General features: G+C 31.8%; 2 protein-coding genes across 3 annotated transcripts; one reads left to right on the forward strand and one right to left on the reverse strand.

Moving 5' to 3' along the window:
- The first annotated feature begins 4688 nt into the window (after window positions 1-4688).
- LOC112691736 (MKRN2 opposite strand protein) lies at window positions 4689-9603 on the forward strand. 2 transcript variants are annotated; one of them, XM_025566109.1, is made up of 6 exons: window positions 4689-4817; window positions 4891-4972; window positions 6544-6694; window positions 7069-7146; window positions 7243-7449; window positions 8930-9603. In XM_025566109.1, the coding sequence occupies exons 3-6, from the start codon at window positions 6567-6569 to the stop codon at window positions 9156-9158; spliced, it is 642 nt and encodes a 213-aa protein (XP_025421894.1). In that variant the 5' UTR covers window positions 4689-4817; window positions 4891-4972; window positions 6544-6566; the 3' UTR covers window positions 9159-9603. The 2 variants fall into 2 exon arrangements, with proteins under 2 accessions (XP_025421894.1, XP_025421895.1); XM_025566110.1 differs by lacking the exons at window positions 4689-4817; window positions 4891-4972; window positions 6544-6694 and adding an exon at window positions 5526-5630.
- A 44-nt stretch (window positions 9604-9647) lies between these two features.
- On the reverse strand, window positions 9648-19486 carry LOC112691737. Its single transcript, XM_025566112.1, has 3 exons — window positions 19361-19486; window positions 11471-11638; window positions 9648-10125 (listed from the first exon to the last, which is right to left on the reverse strand). Exons 2-3 carry the CDS (start codon window positions 11616-11618, stop codon window positions 9764-9766), a joined length of 510 nt encoding a protein of 169 aa, XP_025421897.1. The 5' UTR covers window positions 11619-11638; window positions 19361-19486; the 3' UTR covers window positions 9648-9763.
- Between the last annotated feature and the right edge of the window lie 705 nt (window positions 19487-20191).

The following is a 20191-nucleotide window of genomic DNA, read 5'->3' on the forward strand; positions in this document are numbered from 1 at the left end:
TCCCCCGGACCACCGTTGTCGTATCGATTGTAATGTAATTAGAATGTTCTGCGACGGTTTGCCGGAAGACGTGTTGCGGAGATACGGAACGTTTTGTTCCGAACGCGATGAAAATGTTTTGGAATATCGACAATGTTGCTTAGTAGAAAATTATACGATCAATACGTGTAAAAATATAACAATTAAAAGCGGTCCCGGCACTAGGTATGCCCAGGCTACCAACAGTGGCGGTTATACGTGATGTTCTAGAAGAGAAAATAAAGCTAATCCTCCCCCACCCCATAACGTTTATTTATATATATATATATATTTATTTATTTATTTATATATATATATGGAATATGAATGTAAAATAATGATTATGTATTAATAATAATTATACCCTTTTACATTAATATGTTAACAAAAAGATATAAGTGTATTGACTTATAAAATGTATCTTATAATAATTGAATAATTGTATACAATTTACAGATAGGTGTTGTTGGATCAGCAATATACTAAATTTGAAAAAAACAAATCCCAAGGGGGCGATCCATTTATACCCGCAACTGTTTACCTACGACTCTCAACGAAACGTTAAAACCATGTCCGATGTCCACATGCGCACAAGTATAGAATAATCTTGTAAAACATTGAAAGAAATCGATTTTTTTTTCTAAATTAAAAGTGGCGTAAAGTAAGTAGTCGAAAAATTGCTTTCATTCGCCGTGAACGGAATTGATTAAAATGCATTGACTTGACAACAGCTGAGGTTTTCAATTACAAAAATGGACTGTACTGAATCGATTAGAGTTTCCATAAAATTATATATTTGTTACCCGCCACAAAGCGGTAATTTATCTAACAAGTAATATTATTATAATATAATATTATTGTAATATTTCTAACTTTTTTAATTGTCGCTAAATCTTCAATTATTTTTATAAAATTATATATTTATGTTATTTTCGATATTCTATAATATTTTTTTTGCAATCATTTTGAAAAATTATTTTCTATTTAATTACAATCGAATGTAACCGGTATAAGTATACACGTGTATAAAATAGCTGAATAAATGGAATACAAATAAGGCTTTGATATTTACAGTCGGACGGAGACTACGTTCCCGGTTTACATAATAAATCACACCTGCGACTCGCAACAGATGTTGGACTTTAACTAAAAGTATTCAAATAAGTGGGTACTTTTGACAACATTGAATTTTTTATTGGTTTTTTTTTTTTTTTATTAAATAAAACCATTTTCAAGGAAATACTTGTTCAATGTATCGAAGACGGATATTAAATAGCATCTACTAACTCTAGTAGACATTTGTACAAGAAACATATTTTGTTTTGTGCCATAAACCATAACAATTAGTTGTAGATGAATACAATGCATCAACGATAAATGATGAATCATCATAAATTATTTTTATCATAACTTCTTATTTTCACATTAAATATTAATTTATAAGTCATACTAATGAAATTAAATACTTCTGTACTGTCTCACAATAAAGTACTAGATACCTGCATGGGCCAAAACCCTTAAAATTTAAATCCAGGCAACTATTTTAGTTGTACAAAAATTCAATTTTACTGATAAGATACTCCTTAGGGCCAAGCCAGGATTTGAAAAATATCTTTAAAGCTTTAGGCCCATTTCATAGCCAAACGTTCATACGTGGCGTTTTTTTAATTTACATTGTTTAAATTCATACTTGCCGATCGAAAAACCTATATGCACCCTCGTCAGTTCGGCGCGTATGAACTTAAATAATGTAATTCGAAAACGTGACAGACGATACGTGCGACTGTAAAATAACCCTTATACGTCAGCAGAAAATCCATATCGGACTGGGCCTAACATTTTTTGCCCATGCAGACCTCTAATAAGTCGGTGCGTCCGAATTGCATGCCAAAAAAATGAACATAAATTGGAATGTCCGAATTGCATGTAAGGTCTCAGAGGGTTCTGTTCGAATTGCATGCCGGAAAGTCATACAGTTGGGCGAATTTTTAAAAATTGCAATGTATTTGGGCAATTTAGCTTTTTTTAGAAATTTTTAAAATTTAATTTTTAAGCTATATGTATGTATAAACATTTAATGATGTCCAATTTCAGATAACAACATTATTATATCGATAAGATAGAGTATTGACTATAAATATAGAATAGTATAGACCAGCAGTTCCCAAACTTTTATGAACCCTTAACAAATATTTTTGTTTTGTGGAACCCCAACGTCTCTAGCTCCAAATTAACACAAAATCTGTAATTATTTGTATTTACATTTATTTTTATTGTTGAAAAACCAATATTCTAAAAAATGTTTTAAAGATAGTTTATGATTATTGTTAACTACAATTACTGTTCTCAATATTCAGGTACATCTCATCCTCAAGATTGTTCCACGGAACCCTTAAGTTTCGCAGAACACACTTTGGGAATCGCTGGTATAGACGATTAACTTTAAAATTGTATGATGTAATTTCTGAAATATTACCTATTATAGATAAAAAAGGTATAATTAATTTCAAAATGAGACTGAAAATATATTGATAAAATACAGTATTCCAGGATATTAAAAATAAATAATAAATAAAATTGCTAAAATCGAACCAGCATGTGATTCGGACATACACCTCTGTGACGTGGCATGTAATTCGGACATTTTTTTTTTTGCATGCAATTTGGATGCAGCCTAATAAGTATGTCTTAAAATAATGAGTGGATAATTATATCGGTCGTCCGATCAAGATAAGATTATATATGTAGTATATTTACGACGATTCGAAAAATAAACGTTTATTAGATAAATACCATTAAAAATGAACAATAACTTAAAGATAATTAAATAAATTTGAAATTTTAAGTTTAAAAATTAACAAAGTTAACAAGATTCTCAAAAATCTATAAATATGCAATTATATGCATTATGTTCAAAACATGCAAAAATATGCAAAATAAAAATGGTTCTATTTAATCGACAATAAGCCAAATCGTAAACATTCACGTGAAAACCAATCATTTTCGACTTGGGGAAAAAACATGCAAATGCATATAAATCCTAGCCCTAATAAATTTAAATAGTTTACCAGAGCTTAATACACTACATGTTAGTAACCTAACTTATAGTTAAATACAGTCTACAAGAAAACCATTTAGGATAATTTATATTGATTTACGTGATGTTTCTTACGCTCTAAAACACGTATCTATTAGTTGGTTCTATTTCATGTTATGTTAAAAGCAAAAACTACATTTATGGATGTTTAAATACCTAGTAAGTTTCATATTTTTTCATACATCAGATTCCCATTGAATTATAAATATTTACTGCGATCTATAGATAAATTTTCATTTGAATTTTTAAATACGTATGCATTATTTAAAACATACGTGTAACAGGATATATATATATTTTAGTTTACGAACACACACTTTTTACGAAGTGGACATTTTACGTATCGACGATGTAGTCATTATACTTTATTTAATTTAAAATGGAAACAAATATGATTATTATAATAGGTACGCAGCGTAAAATGTAATTATTCATATAAATATATAATATGTATTGAGTAATTTTTTGTGTAATGAAAAACGGAAGTAACATTTTGTATCTTAAGTGTTTTTATTATTTGAGTACCTTAAGAGCTTAGGTCCTTAACTAAAGTAATGAAATAAAACTAAAATATAAAACCAACTTACTTAATATTTATTTAATCAATAGACGTGCACAAAGTACCTATATTGAAAGGAAGCCCACATTATTTAGAATTGTTGATTATTTTGTTGTTATTTTGTATTGTTAAATTGTTAGTTTAATTTTATGCTATTTGACCAACAATAGTTATAGTATTTTCAATCAATGTACAATAATTCGTTTGATTAAATATGTATAAATTAAATAAAATAACGAGTGATAAAATGCAATCTCAAAATCATCGGTTTCTTATCTTTGGGATTCGACCCGAAATTTTAAGCTGAAATCTTATTTATATTTATATTATTGAATACTAAAATTACATCTAATAGACATTTTTTTTTTTATAATTTTTTATCTTGAGTTTTATTCATATACCTATAAATTTTTAACTTACACTTTACAGTGATATAATCAGGGCCGTAGCAAGGGGGGGGGCTAGAGGTGCCTACGCCCCGAGCGCAATTCCCGGAAGGGCGCAAAAATGAAACATTTGCAATTTAATTGTTACTTATAAGTAAAAGCAATATTATGTATTTATGTAATTACTTAGGTATATAACTTATAAATATTATTATGTTATTCCTATGAACCTACTTATAATTATTAAAAATATTTATATATTAGTAAGTTATTGATTTAAATTAAATTAAATAACGCTTACATAATTATAAGGAAAAATCATTATTTATATTACATCTATAAAAAATATTCAGTTTTTGTGAGTTTTTTTTATATATTAATATATTAAGGGCGTATTTTGAAGTTACGCCCCGGCCGCAATATTTGGTTGCTACGGCCCTGGATATAGTCGATGTATGGAACATGCACTGTGTTTATAAGTTCGTATTTTAAATACATATATATATATAGGTATCTTCATTTATAGTTATCACCCGTGTACGTTTTTCATATCTATACCTCCATGGATGGATAGTGCATCATCGCAAATTCTCAATTGCCTCCATTTATAAAGAGAATGGCTGGTTGATGATAAGAAAATAAAATAAGCTTACCCATTGCAATATATTAAAATTATCAGTTATCGTTTATCAATTTGACGGTTTCTAAACATTAATGTTGATTGTTGTCACCATCCGATTGTTTATCATTGCAACAGGTAAAACTAATTATTTGTATTTAATACCCTATACAAATTTAGACTTACCTTATGGTAATTTAATGATTTTCAGACAAATCTGCCAAAAAACTGTTCCTAGTACGAAAATTAAATTATAAACGATTGAATGACACAGTTATTTGGTAGTATGGAAAGTAATTTATTTTTTTTTATCCAAGCATTCGAATACTTATAATTTACATTTTATTAATTCATTGATTTTATAATTAATGCATAAAAATTAAAATAATGTTAAAAATCATATCAATAAAAACTAAACTAGTTTTGATAATTGTTTTATATTCAAGTATGTATTACATATTTATTAAATTTGATTCTTAATATATTAGTTGTTTTTATATATTATTTCCCAATAAAAAAGTGTATGTATTAATTGAAATATCTAATTTCATTAATTTTTGATTTGACATGAATGTTGCATCATAACATACCTAATATTGTTATTTAAGTACTATATTTAAGCAACGAGTGTTTTATGAAAATATTTCAAATATATTAAATTTTATTAATGCATTTAAATGAATAATACTACCTAACACTAATTATGATAAAAAATAATTAATTGAATAAATTTTTAATTACCACCATATAGCAGTTTAATATATTCTGTCATATTTTCTAAGTATTTATTAAAGTCTCTGTATCAATATTAATAGAAATAATATTAACTGTTGGATTTAAATTTTCCAAGATACCTAAATGTTGTTCATCATAAGAAGTTATAAATTACTTTTTATACAAATACCAAGTACAAGTTTTTCAAGGAATGAATAATATTTCATCTGCTTTTAAGTAGATTGATACCGTACACTTACTTGTATAATAATATTATTTTTTTAAATATGTTTTTATATCAAACTAATTGTAACATTTTAAATATTTAATATTAACTGGTATCTATTAAGATAAATAATTTTAATATAAAAATAAATAAATAAAAAATTAGCCTGGAATAATATTATATTTGTAAAGTACAACTGGTTTCAAATTAAAAATTCATCATCAGTTATGTACAAAGTTAATAAAATTGCAAATTAATATAAAAAAATAAAATCACAACTCTGAGTATATTAATTATTTTTAATTTTAATTTTATTTTTTATTATTTTTTTATCAATCATTTTTGTAAATAATTATAAAATAAAGTTGCATTTCAATGTTAATCTTATTATAGGTTAGTTAATAATTTATAAATAATAAAGATATTTTAAAAATGAATTCTTTTTTAGTATATTTTACCTGTAGACATGTATATTAATTTTAATAAATGAAAATGTTAAAAATTGTGATTAAATTAATACTTTGATATTTAAATAAAAGAGTTCTACGAAATCTTAGAATATTTGATTAGTAGATTACAATGTATAACAAAATGTATTACAATAGTATCACAAAAATATGTAACAACAGGCATTAGTCAATTTGTTTAATATGTTTGTATCTAATACACTTAGCTTTTTGTTACATTAAAAGTAACTTGTACCTACATCCTAATTGAAATTTAGTAATAGACTGTTAGTTTATGGTTTTTTAAGAATTTGAAATATATAATAGAATTTAAATTTTAAATGGTTAAAATCTTAAACTATTAATGTGTCTTAAAAATTAATGACTACTAAGTTGGCAATATTATGTGGTTTACAATGATTACTTTTTTTTTAAACTGAAATTCTAATTCTATATTTTTCCAAATTTTTTTTTACAGGTTTTATAATTTAACCAACTGTTATGAATAATGATTCAGGCATAATTTGTTTTCAACATTGTGATAATAAGAACATATACTGTATAAATATACCAAATAGTTGTCCTATTTGCAAAATATGCATACAAGATCAATTAACAATTCCAATTAGGTAAATTAAAAAATATGTTTTTATACTCAAACATTGTCAATAAATGTTTTTTTCTTACATAATAATTAACATGAAATAATAAAATGAAAAATAGACTGTTAATAGAAACTTTTAAATAACTACTAGGTATCTAAACCTCAATGACTAATTTAAACAAAATAAGTTAAAAAAAAAAGTTTATTTTGATTCTTAAAATTATTTCATACTTAAACAATTGCTATTTTAAGTTTTAATTACTATAGTTACTCTTAAACTTTCATAAAAACTTAATTAGTGAAGACATTTAAAGTATAAGCTTTCTTTTTTGGCAACAACATTATTTTAGAAACTTTAAGTTTAGTAATACGTTTAATTTAAATAATTTTTATTTTAAGAGTTCCTTATCCATTTGTAAGAGCATCTCAACAACCATGTTCCATTGTTATAAAACCCACTCGAGGCGATTTTTTAAAGTGTGTATATCAAATGTTATTTATTCAAAACTACGTTCAGAGTAATGGATTTAGTTTGGTTACGTGTCATCATTTTTTTTTTTTTTTTTTTATTAGCAATTACCAATTATTGGATCATTTGCATATTGGAGTAACAAACTCAAGAGGAACCGTTATATCTTACGATTGGAATGGAATCAATGAGGATACAGATAACTGGCAGAGATGCTTAGTTGTTTTTGAGCTCAATGACAATTGTTGGGATACTCAGTGGGATAATGTATTGACTGATCTTGTGAAAAATAATTGCTGGGATAGTGCTAGGTTAGTTAAATTTATTCTTATTTTATTCTATATTATTTATATTATCTAAGAAAAAAAAAATGTTAATGTAATTTAAAAAATTATTGACTAGCACGCAAAACAAACAATAAAAACATTATAAACATATGCATATGTAAAGAAATAATTCATATACTTAGACTCTTATTAAATATGTGAGCAAACATTTTGGTAAATTAATTTTTAAAATATAATTAATTTTTTTTTATCAAAATTAATCACCAAAAATATTAGTTTAGACGATTGTTAATCTTAATTTTAGTATTCTTAATTTGTTGCCGTATATTTTTTCACATGGTAGGTTATTTAACACTAAGAAAAATGTCTAATTTATAAAATGTCATGATTAGTTGAGTATTAAAATAATAGTATGCACATTAAATTTTATATAATTTGATAAAAGTAATTTTAAATGTCTTTATTTTCTATTTCATGAATCATAACTTATGTGGTAAAACCAATTTAAAACTAAATAAATATTTATGAAATCATAATTATAATATAATCTTGCTACACAAGTATGTTAATATGAATTTAATAAATTAAGGTATATTAGTCTATGTTTATGTATTAACTATAGTTGCATCATATGCATCAACAATTATAAAATAATAAGTTTAAAAAATCTCATAGGTGATTATGTGCTTTTCATTATTCGGATGTCATAAGACCTAATTATATAAATATGATATAACATAAAAGAATATCGAATTTTATTTAATAATGTATTAACTATTTTTATTGTATATTTTATAAAACTATATGTTTTATTTTTCACCTAAATTAGATAAATAATGAAACCAACTATACTATATCTTAGATAATTCGATTATCGTAGTGTGTATTTATTCACACTTGTAAAGAGTAAAAAAAAAAATTTACTAAATGACTGAAAGTGTGATGGTAAATAATGATATACTAATTTGAAGATGTGAGTCAATTGACATTATAATTTCGTATACCAGATAAATTAATTAATTTGCTTGTATGTTTGTCAGTTATTATTAATATTTAAATCAATAGAAATTCCCGTGCACATGATCTCGCTGTTGTGAGATATTTAGATGAATGTTGAACCTTGATGGTTGATAAATCTTTTATCAAGGCATTCTAGTAGGCTTCATAAATACACCGAAATTTAACCAGTATTCCTTGATACATTTAGTTCTTATTGGCATTTTGAAAACTTCAAGTTTTCCGTATAAAAACTTATTATAAATTTTGTGACGCCTGTGTTCAAACTATAAACATTATTTATGTTCTAAGAATGTAGAATTGAACATTTTACATTAACCATTTATAGAAAATCTTAATAAGTGTCGTACAAACGTTTAGTTGCAAACACATGATAGTGTAATTCCATTTACATTCACGTTTATAGAGTTGCATTAAGTTTGATGAGTTACTAATTAAAGATTTATTATAAATTTGCTTCATTTAAGCACTTATCGTTACGTTTTAGGTACGACCTAACGAAACACAATTGTTTTTCGTTCATTATGGAGTTCATAAGACGGTTCAATGGATTCAAACGATCGGTAAATCGCGTTGAAACGAAAGAAAATTTTACGGAATTGTACATAGCTCCGACCACGATAAAAGCTTACAAATACATCTACCTTTATAGAAAAATTGTTGAAAATAGTTATTATATTTATAATCAATCATCAAAAGAAATTTTGAATACATAATGGTAATAACATATTTTGATCACGTATATCCTTTGTTATAGTATTACCTACATAAAATGTACCTATACGACAATATTGTACACACAATTAATCGTAACGATACACTGACGCGTCGGAAGTTCGTCAAAATCCCATTGGTAGATTTTACATCGTTCAATGATTACAAACGGAGCTGAACCTACTTGAAATTAATATATATATATATATATAAATAAAAAAGCAAATAAATAAAAACAAAAGAATTGATTTTCTTTTTTTCTTTTCTTTCCAAGACCGTATACACTAAATTAATAGGAAACTTTGTCAAAAGTAATCATAAAATATTATGATGTTTTAATCTAATGTGTACATGTGTATACATGTTATCGTTACATGTTTATATTATATTGTACAATACAATTTTTTTTTTTTTTTAACAATTTTGTATTATATATTATATAGTAGGTAGAGTACAGTGAGACGTGTTAAAAAAAAAAAAAAAACAAAAAATAAAAAAAAAAAATTATGTATATATGTAATCATATATAGGTATATATATTTAATAATAATGAGAAGTGCGGGGAGAGGGATTGGGGCGACGTGATTGCAGTGTCATGGTCCCGTCGTTAAGCTTTGGGTTTTTCCGTTGCCGGTGAGGAGGTGGTGCCGGCCGCCGCGGCTCCTTCGGCTCCCGCCGCTTCGGAGTTCTCGATGACTGTGATCTCGGGGTACTCGAGCTTTACGCCGGGCTCGCATTCGAACACGGGGCAGCATTCCGGGAACGCGGCCGTCTTGTTGGTCTTCTCGGACAGCTTGCACTTGGGGTTGGACTTGGGGTACGGGCCGCAGTCCTCGACCAGTTCCAGAAGACGGTCAGTGCCCTCGCCTTGCACGCAAGTGGAACGTCCGCAGAACGGAGATAGCTCCCATGTGTGTCCGGGTTCGACGGTAGCGCATTTGGTCGACGCGAAACACAGCCCGGGGAAATCTATAGGGCACACGCGGTACGAACAACGATTACTCGACGGTTTCGTGTATGGTCACGGTCGGTAAGTGCTATACGTTCTAATGGTTACATCTCCCTTGTCGGACTTCCCTCCCTCTTCGCCCACCATTGTCTGGGGGGGTTCTTGTTTTTGGGATTTTTTTTTATTTATGCAACACCTCGGTTACATCGAAACTGTTACGCTTACCACTGCAAGGGCCCCACGAACGCAATGCTCATCCCGATAATACTTTGGGAGCGACTAGTGATTTAATAGGGACTTAATAGTGCACGGACATTGTTTCGAAGACGATTGTCGATTTGTAAATCGATTATTGTTAAATGTGTTACAATACTCGCGATCTGTCACCATAATTATTTTCGAGGAACACCGAGTATAACCATACACTAGGATGCCTTAATGACTGTAATAATCGGCTGCGGGCATATTATAGTAATGCACGTAATATCTATTAACGAAATTGTTTTTAAGTGAAAGTTAATACGATTAGATCATTCAGCTGATACATATGTATGTATATACATCACTGTTAATAAGTCGTACTGCAATGATAACGATCAACAACTTTTTTTTTCAAATACGTAGTAGAAATTGTTGAAAACATGGACTGTGAAACGTGTTTAAACAGAAATTATCGGGGTATTGGCAATGATCTCGATCGTAAGTGATTACAATTTACTACGGTTGAAAATTCACCGCATAAATAAATCATATTATAGCTAACTATAACAATTGCATTACCCAGTGTGTAAATGTCATTACACATATTGTATTCTACTTATTCGCCATACTTTAGTTTTTCTAAATGACTGTATCGATGTGACGGTTAAAAAATATCGGTGTTCTTGAGGTTTCTAATTCGACCTGCGAATCAAACCAGTATTAAACGCGGATTTGTTGCGAATGGAAAGCGGTCACACTTCTTTGGTTCAATTAAGGCCGTACTGGTATTGTTTTATGGACTAACGAACCTTCGATGGCCTAACCGTGCACTAATAGTAACGTTTTAGTGACAGCTAAATATGGAAACGAAAATACCGTGGCGAGCGTAGGTTGGGGAAAAGCTGAAAAATAATAACTCGGAACAAGGTTGGACGATTTAAGGCAATAGCGTATTAAATTAACTTCAATGAAAGAAAATGCAGGCGTTCGACATTATAGCTGTCAAATTTCACATAAACGTTCCCTGTACACGAATAATGGTTTAAATGGTCGACCCCGCTTGAATGTGCAATTTAGTAGGTATAGATTGGATATAAATTATTTAAATGAACTGTTTCGTATATACACCTCCGTGATTGACATTTTAAGTACATTTTTACGAACCTCTTAAGACATCTGCTGGTATGAGTCTGCGGTAAATTCTAATTGTTCCTTCCGCTTCCGGTGCTGGTGTCGATGACTTTTCGTCTGCGGAGAGTGCGATGGCAACGACTCCCAACAACACGGCCAAAACGGTCAGTTTGCAATCCATCTTATTTTTAATAGTTTATTCTGGAAAACAAAATCGGTTACCTGTTATTAGTTTTTCAGTCATCAGGTAACATTAAACACTACCGTATAAGAGCATATCAAACCCGGTGATTTTAATTATGATAGTGGGTAATAAAAATATTATTTTAGTGAAAGCGACGTTATAATGATATCACGCGTTAAACGACGACGAAGATCATTATTACTTCACATTTCTTTTAGATTTAAATTTTAATACATATGTAATACATTGTGGAAGTATATAATATGTAAATATACACGTGTTAAATATATAATAGTTTATAATGTATACAATAATATTAAAATTTGAGAGAAAGAAACGTTCCTTTAATGTGTTAGGTAGGTAATAAAATAAAAACAAATATGTTAACACATTCGGAAGAATACTAATGCGCTGTAAAGCTGCCAGAAACCATCGCAATTTAATGTATTACAATAATACTAATGTAATTGTATTTGGAAATCAATAAAAGTTGTTTGGTGAAAATTTAGGATCTGTAATGCCGAACTATTACTTTGAACGTGACTTGAAGTAAATTTTACGAAGAAAAAAAACATTTGTATTCAACGAACACGTGTGACGAGTTGGAAATGAAGTGCCGAATATTATGAATGTTAATATCGTTGTTATCGAGTATGGAAATAAGGAACATAAATTTCAACTCCAGCGTTTAGATAAAAACCTGTTTTGAAACGATTTTGTCTCCCATCGACAAATTATCGTAATGATTACGAATTTGTTAGATTCTATTATTTATCACAGTGTTATGCTGAGACAGGAGATTTAGTTGTTGCTTATTTTGTGTTTATTATTTCAAGCCAAAAATGATTTTTTGTAGTTCGGTAAAAAGTCGTCCCTGTATCCATTATGGATACCTCACACGCTTAAAGATCATAATATATGTCCAGCTAGGGTTTTAATTTTTTGAACTTGGGTTGTAGTGTTGTATTTAATGTGTTGTTCTAGATGGAATTTGCTGCCTTTTGAGCAACTTACAATAATATCTGTGTTTCAAGTTGAAAGTATAAGATGTTTAAACATTCCCAAAGTTTCCTAGCCGTACTCGACGTCTAGGTATATTGTAATATAGTGTGTATTGTTAATTACTAAATTACAGTAGCGACGAATTCTGACGTGAATTTTCAGAAAGTATATATATATATATATTAATCTCAATACGACCGAACAGCAGTGAAAGGTTATAATAACGCACTTGTTCGCGTAAACGTATATGTAGATAATGTGCATGTGGTATAATAACATTCCGTGAGCACAATAATATAATTTATTAATTATGTGTCTACGCATTTTGGTGCTGCACTCGTAGAACTTACGATTGGAATGACTTGTCAGCGCAAACTATTTATTTATTTAATTTTTTTTGTCAAATTTTAAAAACGACTGCGTTGGATGCATTGCACACAATGCAAACTTGTACCACAATTGTGTATTTATTGAAAGAGTGCAGTAACGTTGTATAAATAAATTTATGTACAAAGAAGTGACGCGTGTGTGTTAGTTGAACAATTAACAAACAATGAGACTCGAATATACTATAGTATGTTTATTTGTGTGTACATAAATAATGTATTCAAATGTGTATGTGTGTGTGTGTGTGTGTGAGAGTGCACAGCACTTTCACTTCCAGGAGATAAAATCGAATCACGTCCACTTTCAAGGACCAAATGTTATGCAACTTCCTTCAAGGTTTCAGTTTCACATTTAAATTAGTGAAATTATTGTCTGTCTTAAGTCCGCGTTGCCGTATTTCTGCGGTTGACTGATCATCGTCTCTCCTTTTCGGTGTAAATCGATTTTTTCCCGTTCAGACCGTTTATCACCGCGTACTTAACATCCCCGCGATACTATTGTTATGAAATCCATACGCACAAAATCGTTTATCGTCGAACTGTACATATTATGTATTATATTATACCGGCACCGTTTCCGGTTCGGTCGGCCGGCCGATTATCATGATAATGTAATATATTCATGTTCTTCCGTTCACAATCGATTTCATAGGTACATGTAGCTGCGGTAGATAAACTACTATTTTACTAAATGATTTTTAATACTTTTCCATCTTTATGTGCGCGAAATAGTAGCGGCTCGCGAGGTTCACATAAGGTAGTACACAATTTTTATACAATATTTCTGGGTGGTTTGCGTGCTACTCTGCGCCATAACACGGACCGCCACTGGTGCAAACAGCGTGTTGTCGTACGATACAATAAATGTAATTTAAAATATTAATAGTGTAACGTTTGAAAAAGTCGTTCTATTGGACATTTTGCTTGTACGCACTCGACAGTGTTTGGAATGGGTACGCTTTTCGGCGTATTTTGTACATTGCAAAATCGACAACGTACCGATTCGCACGAAGATCTATACTAATACGGACGCACTTGATCGGATCGACTAATCTTTTTGGTTCGCGGACCGTGTATACGGTACACATTCATTCACGAACAACTACGACGGTCGGCCGAGTGTCTCCTGCCCTTGTTACCTTGTCCTAGGTTACCGTGAAATTCGTTCATCACGCCCCCCACCCCTGTAAGTACGCAGTATTTTATATACATGTACATGGGTTGTACAGTGTATGTGACGTGTACCACAGTTGTGTAAGTGCTACTATTGTACCGCGAAGACCTTGATTGTAGTGCAGTGCACGTACAATACATGGGTACGTACACGGTGTACGTGTGACTGTTACAAACTGTTACAAGGTTAATGTCGGAATATCGCGACGAAAAAGTTTCACAGGGAACGCAGCGGGAAGGTATTTTATACACCGCGTTTGACGGGACTACACTATGTGTGTGTCGGTACGACCGGACGGAGAAAATTATAATCATTTGAGTCGTCGTGATCACGGTCGCGTGGATCCTTAAATGGGAAGGATCATGGTCTGCGAAGTAACATAAAACACCAACACTACGTTATCGGTGCTCCCAAACATTAAGTTCAACTCAAAAGACAGTTGTTCCGGTTTAACGACATGAAATCGAGTAACAATTGTCATGTGAATACTTGAATTATTCTCGTCACGAATAAAAATCGAATACATCAAATCGATTGAAACCGAAATAAATATCCGGCTTTATTTAATATTTGTTACGAACATTTTTTTATTTTACATTCGACGTACGAAAACAAATACAATGCGCTTTATTCGAGGCCTACTCAGGGCTGTCAATATTTCGTACCCGTCTACGAATCCGACCCTGGTCGCAATTATTCGCCGCAGGATTTTGAACGGCTTCTCGTCTCAGGGCCGTCGACAGACGGATGTTTGTCGCCTAATCCGGGGGAGAGATCGATGAGTGATAACAATCTCCTCTAGGCAAGCACCTTCGCCAGATCCGAAGTCGAAACCATGATCGCGTGTTAGACACGTGCGTGAATGAAAATCCAGGAAAACCGTGGTTCGTTTTCTATTCGTGTCGGGGCCGTCGAGTTCGAGAAACCGTTTCCGACGAAGCGGACCGCCGCCAGTACGTGCGTACGATGATGATATCGTTACGAAACAGTTGTGTGAACGATGTCAATGATACTGAATTAATGTCGGTGCGGTAAAACGTTCGCGCCAAGGCGTGGCGAACATGAGCACAAAGGTTATGACGCGAACCCGGGAACGGGCCATTGTATATCGTATGCGTAATGCGCTAGAAATTCATTCCGAAAACATTTGTTCAGTCTATTCGATTCGGATCGGTTGATAAAAATCGCAGTGCACGTGGATAGTACCGAAGACCATGATTGGGTAATCACCCAAACGCTTAAGAAAAAACGATCGCTGTACTAGCTAGTTTTTAAAAGTATCGATTTGACTCGGAAAAATAATGTAATCATAAGCCAAAATGTACGAAATCGTTTCGAGCGTTAAAACGTGACGGAACGCGGACGAGGCATTTTTCCGTTCATCGCGTTCCGAAATGAAAATCCCAACGGCGGTGCGATTCAAGCGGTTGCGAGGAGTTCGGCGCCAGAGTCGTACGCGGGCTCCGGGGACGTTTACGCTATCGCGTCCCTGGCAAAAAGCGCGACGGACATCGTCTCGGGTGCGCTGAACCGCGTTCGCGGGCAGACCGTCTCGAACGGGTACTTACCGATCGCGCGTTTCGGTAATACGTGTTCACCGGGTTCGACCGTCCGTTACCGTTGTCGTTCGCGCCGCTACGCGTGGCATACGTGCTGCGGTCACACGCGACGTCTTCGCCGGCGAATTATCGTGACCGCGTGCCGAAACGGACTGCGCTGCCGGTTACGCGTCGCGCGCGCCAACGTTCGCGTTCCGTCGCACCGGATCGAGACTCTTTGACCGACGTCTACTGAATCGTCGGTTTGTCGTGAAACGTAACGTCACGGCACTGAACACGAATGCCGCCGGACCGCCGGCAGCAGATTTCGTTGCCGCGGATTTCGACTTGTCGGCAATAAAAATAAAAAAATATAACGGATAAATTACGAAAAATTAAAAAAAAAAATAAAAAACCCCCCGTGAAGATCGTAATAATGCCTGTACCGGTTGCGTTGTCACACGAATATTACACACGATTACCGAACGGTTCCCCGGCCCGTTCACCGTACATCCAACCGGTACACCTCGTTATTTAAATACGATCCACTCGTCGCGACGCGTGGTGACATTTTCACGGACGACACTTGCGACTTGTAATTTTTGTATTACATCACCGAGTTGATTTATTATTCCACCTGTCGCGTTCAGGTATTGCATCATTCGTACAGCCCCCGTTCCCGTGCGTGTTATTTGATGTCCGGCAGGAATTAATATTCAGATTGGTTTTCCCGATGTTTTTTTTTTTTTTTTTTGGTATATTCGTGGTAAATTGGAAACAATTTATACTTTAATTGTGTAACGGGTCTACATAGTGAATGAGAGTGATAGAGATGAGCGGGTGTAGAGTGATGGAGAAAGTGAGAGACTTTAACAGAAAAAAAGGTTTACAAAGAAAGAATTTTATAATTTGGAATTAAATTTAAATGATAAAATATGTTCAAAGTGTAATAACCAATGTGTAACCAATAGCTTAATAATTTAATCTCAGCATGAGTTACAAATTAAATGAAACATTTTTGGATTATTCTTTCAATTCGTTGGTAATATTTTAGACCGCTAAAATATTGTATAGTTATTTATTTCCATACGAAAGCCATCAATTAAGATTTTGAGTAAAGTAATTATTTTGAATTAAAATTAGAAAGTGTTTTACTAAGTAACAATATATTGTTAATAAATAGTAAATATCGAACAAAGTTAACTAATTATTAGTATTTATTATCGTTTTTTAGAAAAATATCTACATTATCGTTTTTATTTTTAAATGTAAATTATCTGTCGGTCCTCATTTTGAATCTTAAGTGCTGATAATTAGTAAGTAGTTTAGAAAGATTTTTTTTTTAAGCTTAAAAGAATTAACTGCAATCGTTATTATGTAAGGATTTAAAAAAAAAATAGCTCATTTTTCATGCACCAAAAAGTGGTGTGAAATTTTTAAAACAATTTGTGTAATATAATTCGTTATAAATAATTATCATTAATTTAAAGACTGAATATATACTTTATGGTTTTGTAACCCATAAGTAAACCCCAGTATATATTGTTAGAAAAAGCCCTAGCAGATTAATGGTATTTTAATATTCTTTTATTCCAAAACAGGAAATGATTTATAATTACGTTCAAGTGCGTGCGTTGTGCAATAAATGTATTATTTTGAGCCAATCGTTAATTCAATCGTTAATTGAAATGAAACCTTGTAGACTCTATTAAACACCATATAATCATTATTAAAATCACCTTATAGCTAAATAAGTATTTAAAAATACACGATAATCACATTTTAAATATATTAAACAAGTTTGAAAATATATTTGTGTTTATGTTATTATTCGTATATATAACATTAAACCGCCCTTCGGTTCATATTTTTAAATTCCTTGGTTGGAATTCTAACTGCTTAGTAATAATATTACAACAAAATAAATTGAGAATGATATTTAGTTAAGTTAGCCAGAAACAAAATTAATAATATACATTGATCGATAGACTTATAAGAATTATATAGCTATTAGTGAACAATTTTTAAACTCTGCCTGATAAATATAATGATGGAAAATATGTACGAATTTATACGATTCTTAATAAATATATATACATAAATTATATTAACACGCAATCGAAATTATTGTCTTACGTTTGTAAAAAATATTTTTCTGATTAAAAATCTATCGAAAATATATTAATAACTAATAGGTGTATATATTTTTATTACTCAAGATTATATTACACTAAATATTAGCTAGATGTTCCTAAGAATAATAATAGGAATATAATCGTATTTTGCGTTTAAATCGTTAATCGTTTTATAGGTGTATTTATGAGAAATGAGTAATTATGTATGTCACATTAAAATGCTTATTTCGTTGTACAACCAAAATTTAAGTAGCTTTGCAGTTACTCATTTCATTAGTATGGTTTTTCAAATAAATATAACAATTAATATAAACTAAACATTAATGTGAATAGAGAAGTTTCATTCAATACAATGTTTACGATCAGCTGCTAAAAATGTATGAATGCTATCGGCAAACATCCTATTGGTTATGAATAATTCGTAACATAAGATTATAATTTACTACTGCAATATAATGTAGTATCTTAAAATCTAATAAACCTTATGACACACTATATAAAAAATTGTATTTAACGAATACCGAGAAATAACTCTTATAATAATATTGTTATCATTTTTCGAAGTTATAAGAAAAAAAAAGTGTGGCTGCTAATTATAATAATACGATTAATAATGATACTAATTATTACTCTATAATTAAGGCCAAGTTTTCCGTTGGACAAGTGGAAAAAAACACACTATATAAATTTTCTCTTATTGTACATAACATATATTATCGTTGGGCATTTATTTAACGTGAATATTTTCCTAATAAGACGTGTTTTTAACTTCATTATATACAATAATAAATATAGAACATTATTGGTATTGACTCCTGTAAAACCGATAGTGAAATTTATTTTAGACAGTCATCGATGTAGTAAAACATGCAACCGGGGTCTTTGAATGGTTTACCAGTTCAGGTTCTCATTTTCACCGTACAAATTTAGCTCTTTTGATCGGGAAAAAAGTCTAGCAACTAACGGCACCTGATATCGACGGTCTACACAACCGTTTTCGCATCGGTCACGGTTTATCTTCCAACGTGGATTTCGCACCGATATAGAAACAATACAATACATCTGTGTACAGGGCCGTCGCAAGCTTTTTCCAAAAGCCAAAAACGGAATAATCTCCTAACACCCAAATATATACACCCTGTTCTAACCTGACATATTGCGAGCCCCCGAATTTATTTTAAGTACTAGGCGATCGCTTAAGTTGCCTCGGCAGTGCGGCGAACCTAAAACACGAATACGTGCCCGAACACGTACCGCCGTATGTACCCATATACCGCGTGCACATATACATACATACGTAGTACGACAAAACGTTAGGGGACGGTAGGCGCCCGCCGATCGGTGCCCGGCGGATATCGCGCGCTAGGGTTTCTAAGGACTGCGGGACTCCGTTATGCGGGTGCGTTGAACGATTTTTTTTTTTTTTTTATTACTTTTTTCCACGTACCCGGGGGGCAAACGCGGTCGCGACTCTGTACGTGTATACATATTGTTATATACTTACAAAATGACGAATGTGTCTGTCGCCTCGGTGAGTTGTGTGGCTCAGGGTGTCGGCGTGCTCGGCAGTGCTGACGGCGTGTGCGACGGGTCGGTCTTGTTTCGAATGTGAACCACCTGGACGCGGCGACCGAATGTTTTATATGTAACACGCGGACGTTCGAAATCGCGACGGCGGCGGCGGTGGTGGTCGGGCGCGCGTTGTCACCGTCGGGGTGGGGAACGCTTTGGTTTCACTCTTTGGATATCCGTGCTGGATTTGTACAATGTAACGCGCACGCAAGTACACCGCGTGCATTAAATTATTATTATTATTATTATTATTATTATTGTAGATCGTATACATGTAGGTACGTTTCGTTTTGTTTCCCCCTACCCCCGTTTTGTTACCCGCCGTTACGTGCGTTCGTATAAATTATTTACCAGTATCAATTCCAGTTGGCTGGAGCCACTCATATATATATATATATATATATTTAATTATGATTATTTTTATTATTACTGTTACTATCGTGTGCTGCCCGTGGGTTTCGAATGAAATATTTACCTACTGTTTTGTCATCGCCGTGTAATTTCATTATTATTTGTTTATTTTTTATTTTTCGCGCACGCGTTTATTTACATTTGTCCTTACCGTTTATACATTTTCACGTTCACGTTTGCACCACAGATACGACCAAAGATTTGTCGATTATAAACCGATTACGTGTGCGCGATGTGTTGAAAACAAAACGCGTTTTGGACATTTTACGTTCATTTCACGTGCACCTACTCTCATTACGATTTACACGCGTTCTTATTAGTATTGCTATTGTAATTACTATCTTGTTTCGAT

Source organism: Sipha flava, unplaced genomic scaffold (genome assembly GCF_003268045.1).
Source record: "Sipha flava isolate LNK unplaced genomic scaffold, YSA_version1 66_pilon_pilon, whole genome shotgun sequence".
NCBI lineage: Eukaryota > Metazoa > Arthropoda > Insecta > Hemiptera > Aphididae > Sipha > Sipha flava.

Coding starts and splice junctions, on each gene's coding strand:
- LOC112691736 (XM_025566109.1), top strand. CDS start 6,567: ATGAATAATGATTCAGGCATAATTTGTTTTCAACATTGTGATAATAAG. Junction 6,695..7,068: donor CAATTAACAATTCCAATTAG/GTAAATTAAAAA, acceptor TTTTATTTTAAG/AGTTCCTTATCCATTTGTAA. Junction 7,450..8,929: donor AATTGCTGGGATAGTGCTAG/GTTAGTTAAATT, acceptor GTTACGTTTTAG/GTACGACCTAACGAAACACA.
- LOC112691737 (XM_025566112.1), bottom strand. CDS start 11,618: ATGGATTGCAAACTGACCGTTTTGGCCGTGTTGTTGGGAGTCGTTGCC. Junction 10,126..11,470: donor ACCAGCAGATGTCTTAAGAG/GTTCGTAAAAAT, acceptor TGTGCCCTATAG/ATTTCCCCGGGCTGTGTTTC.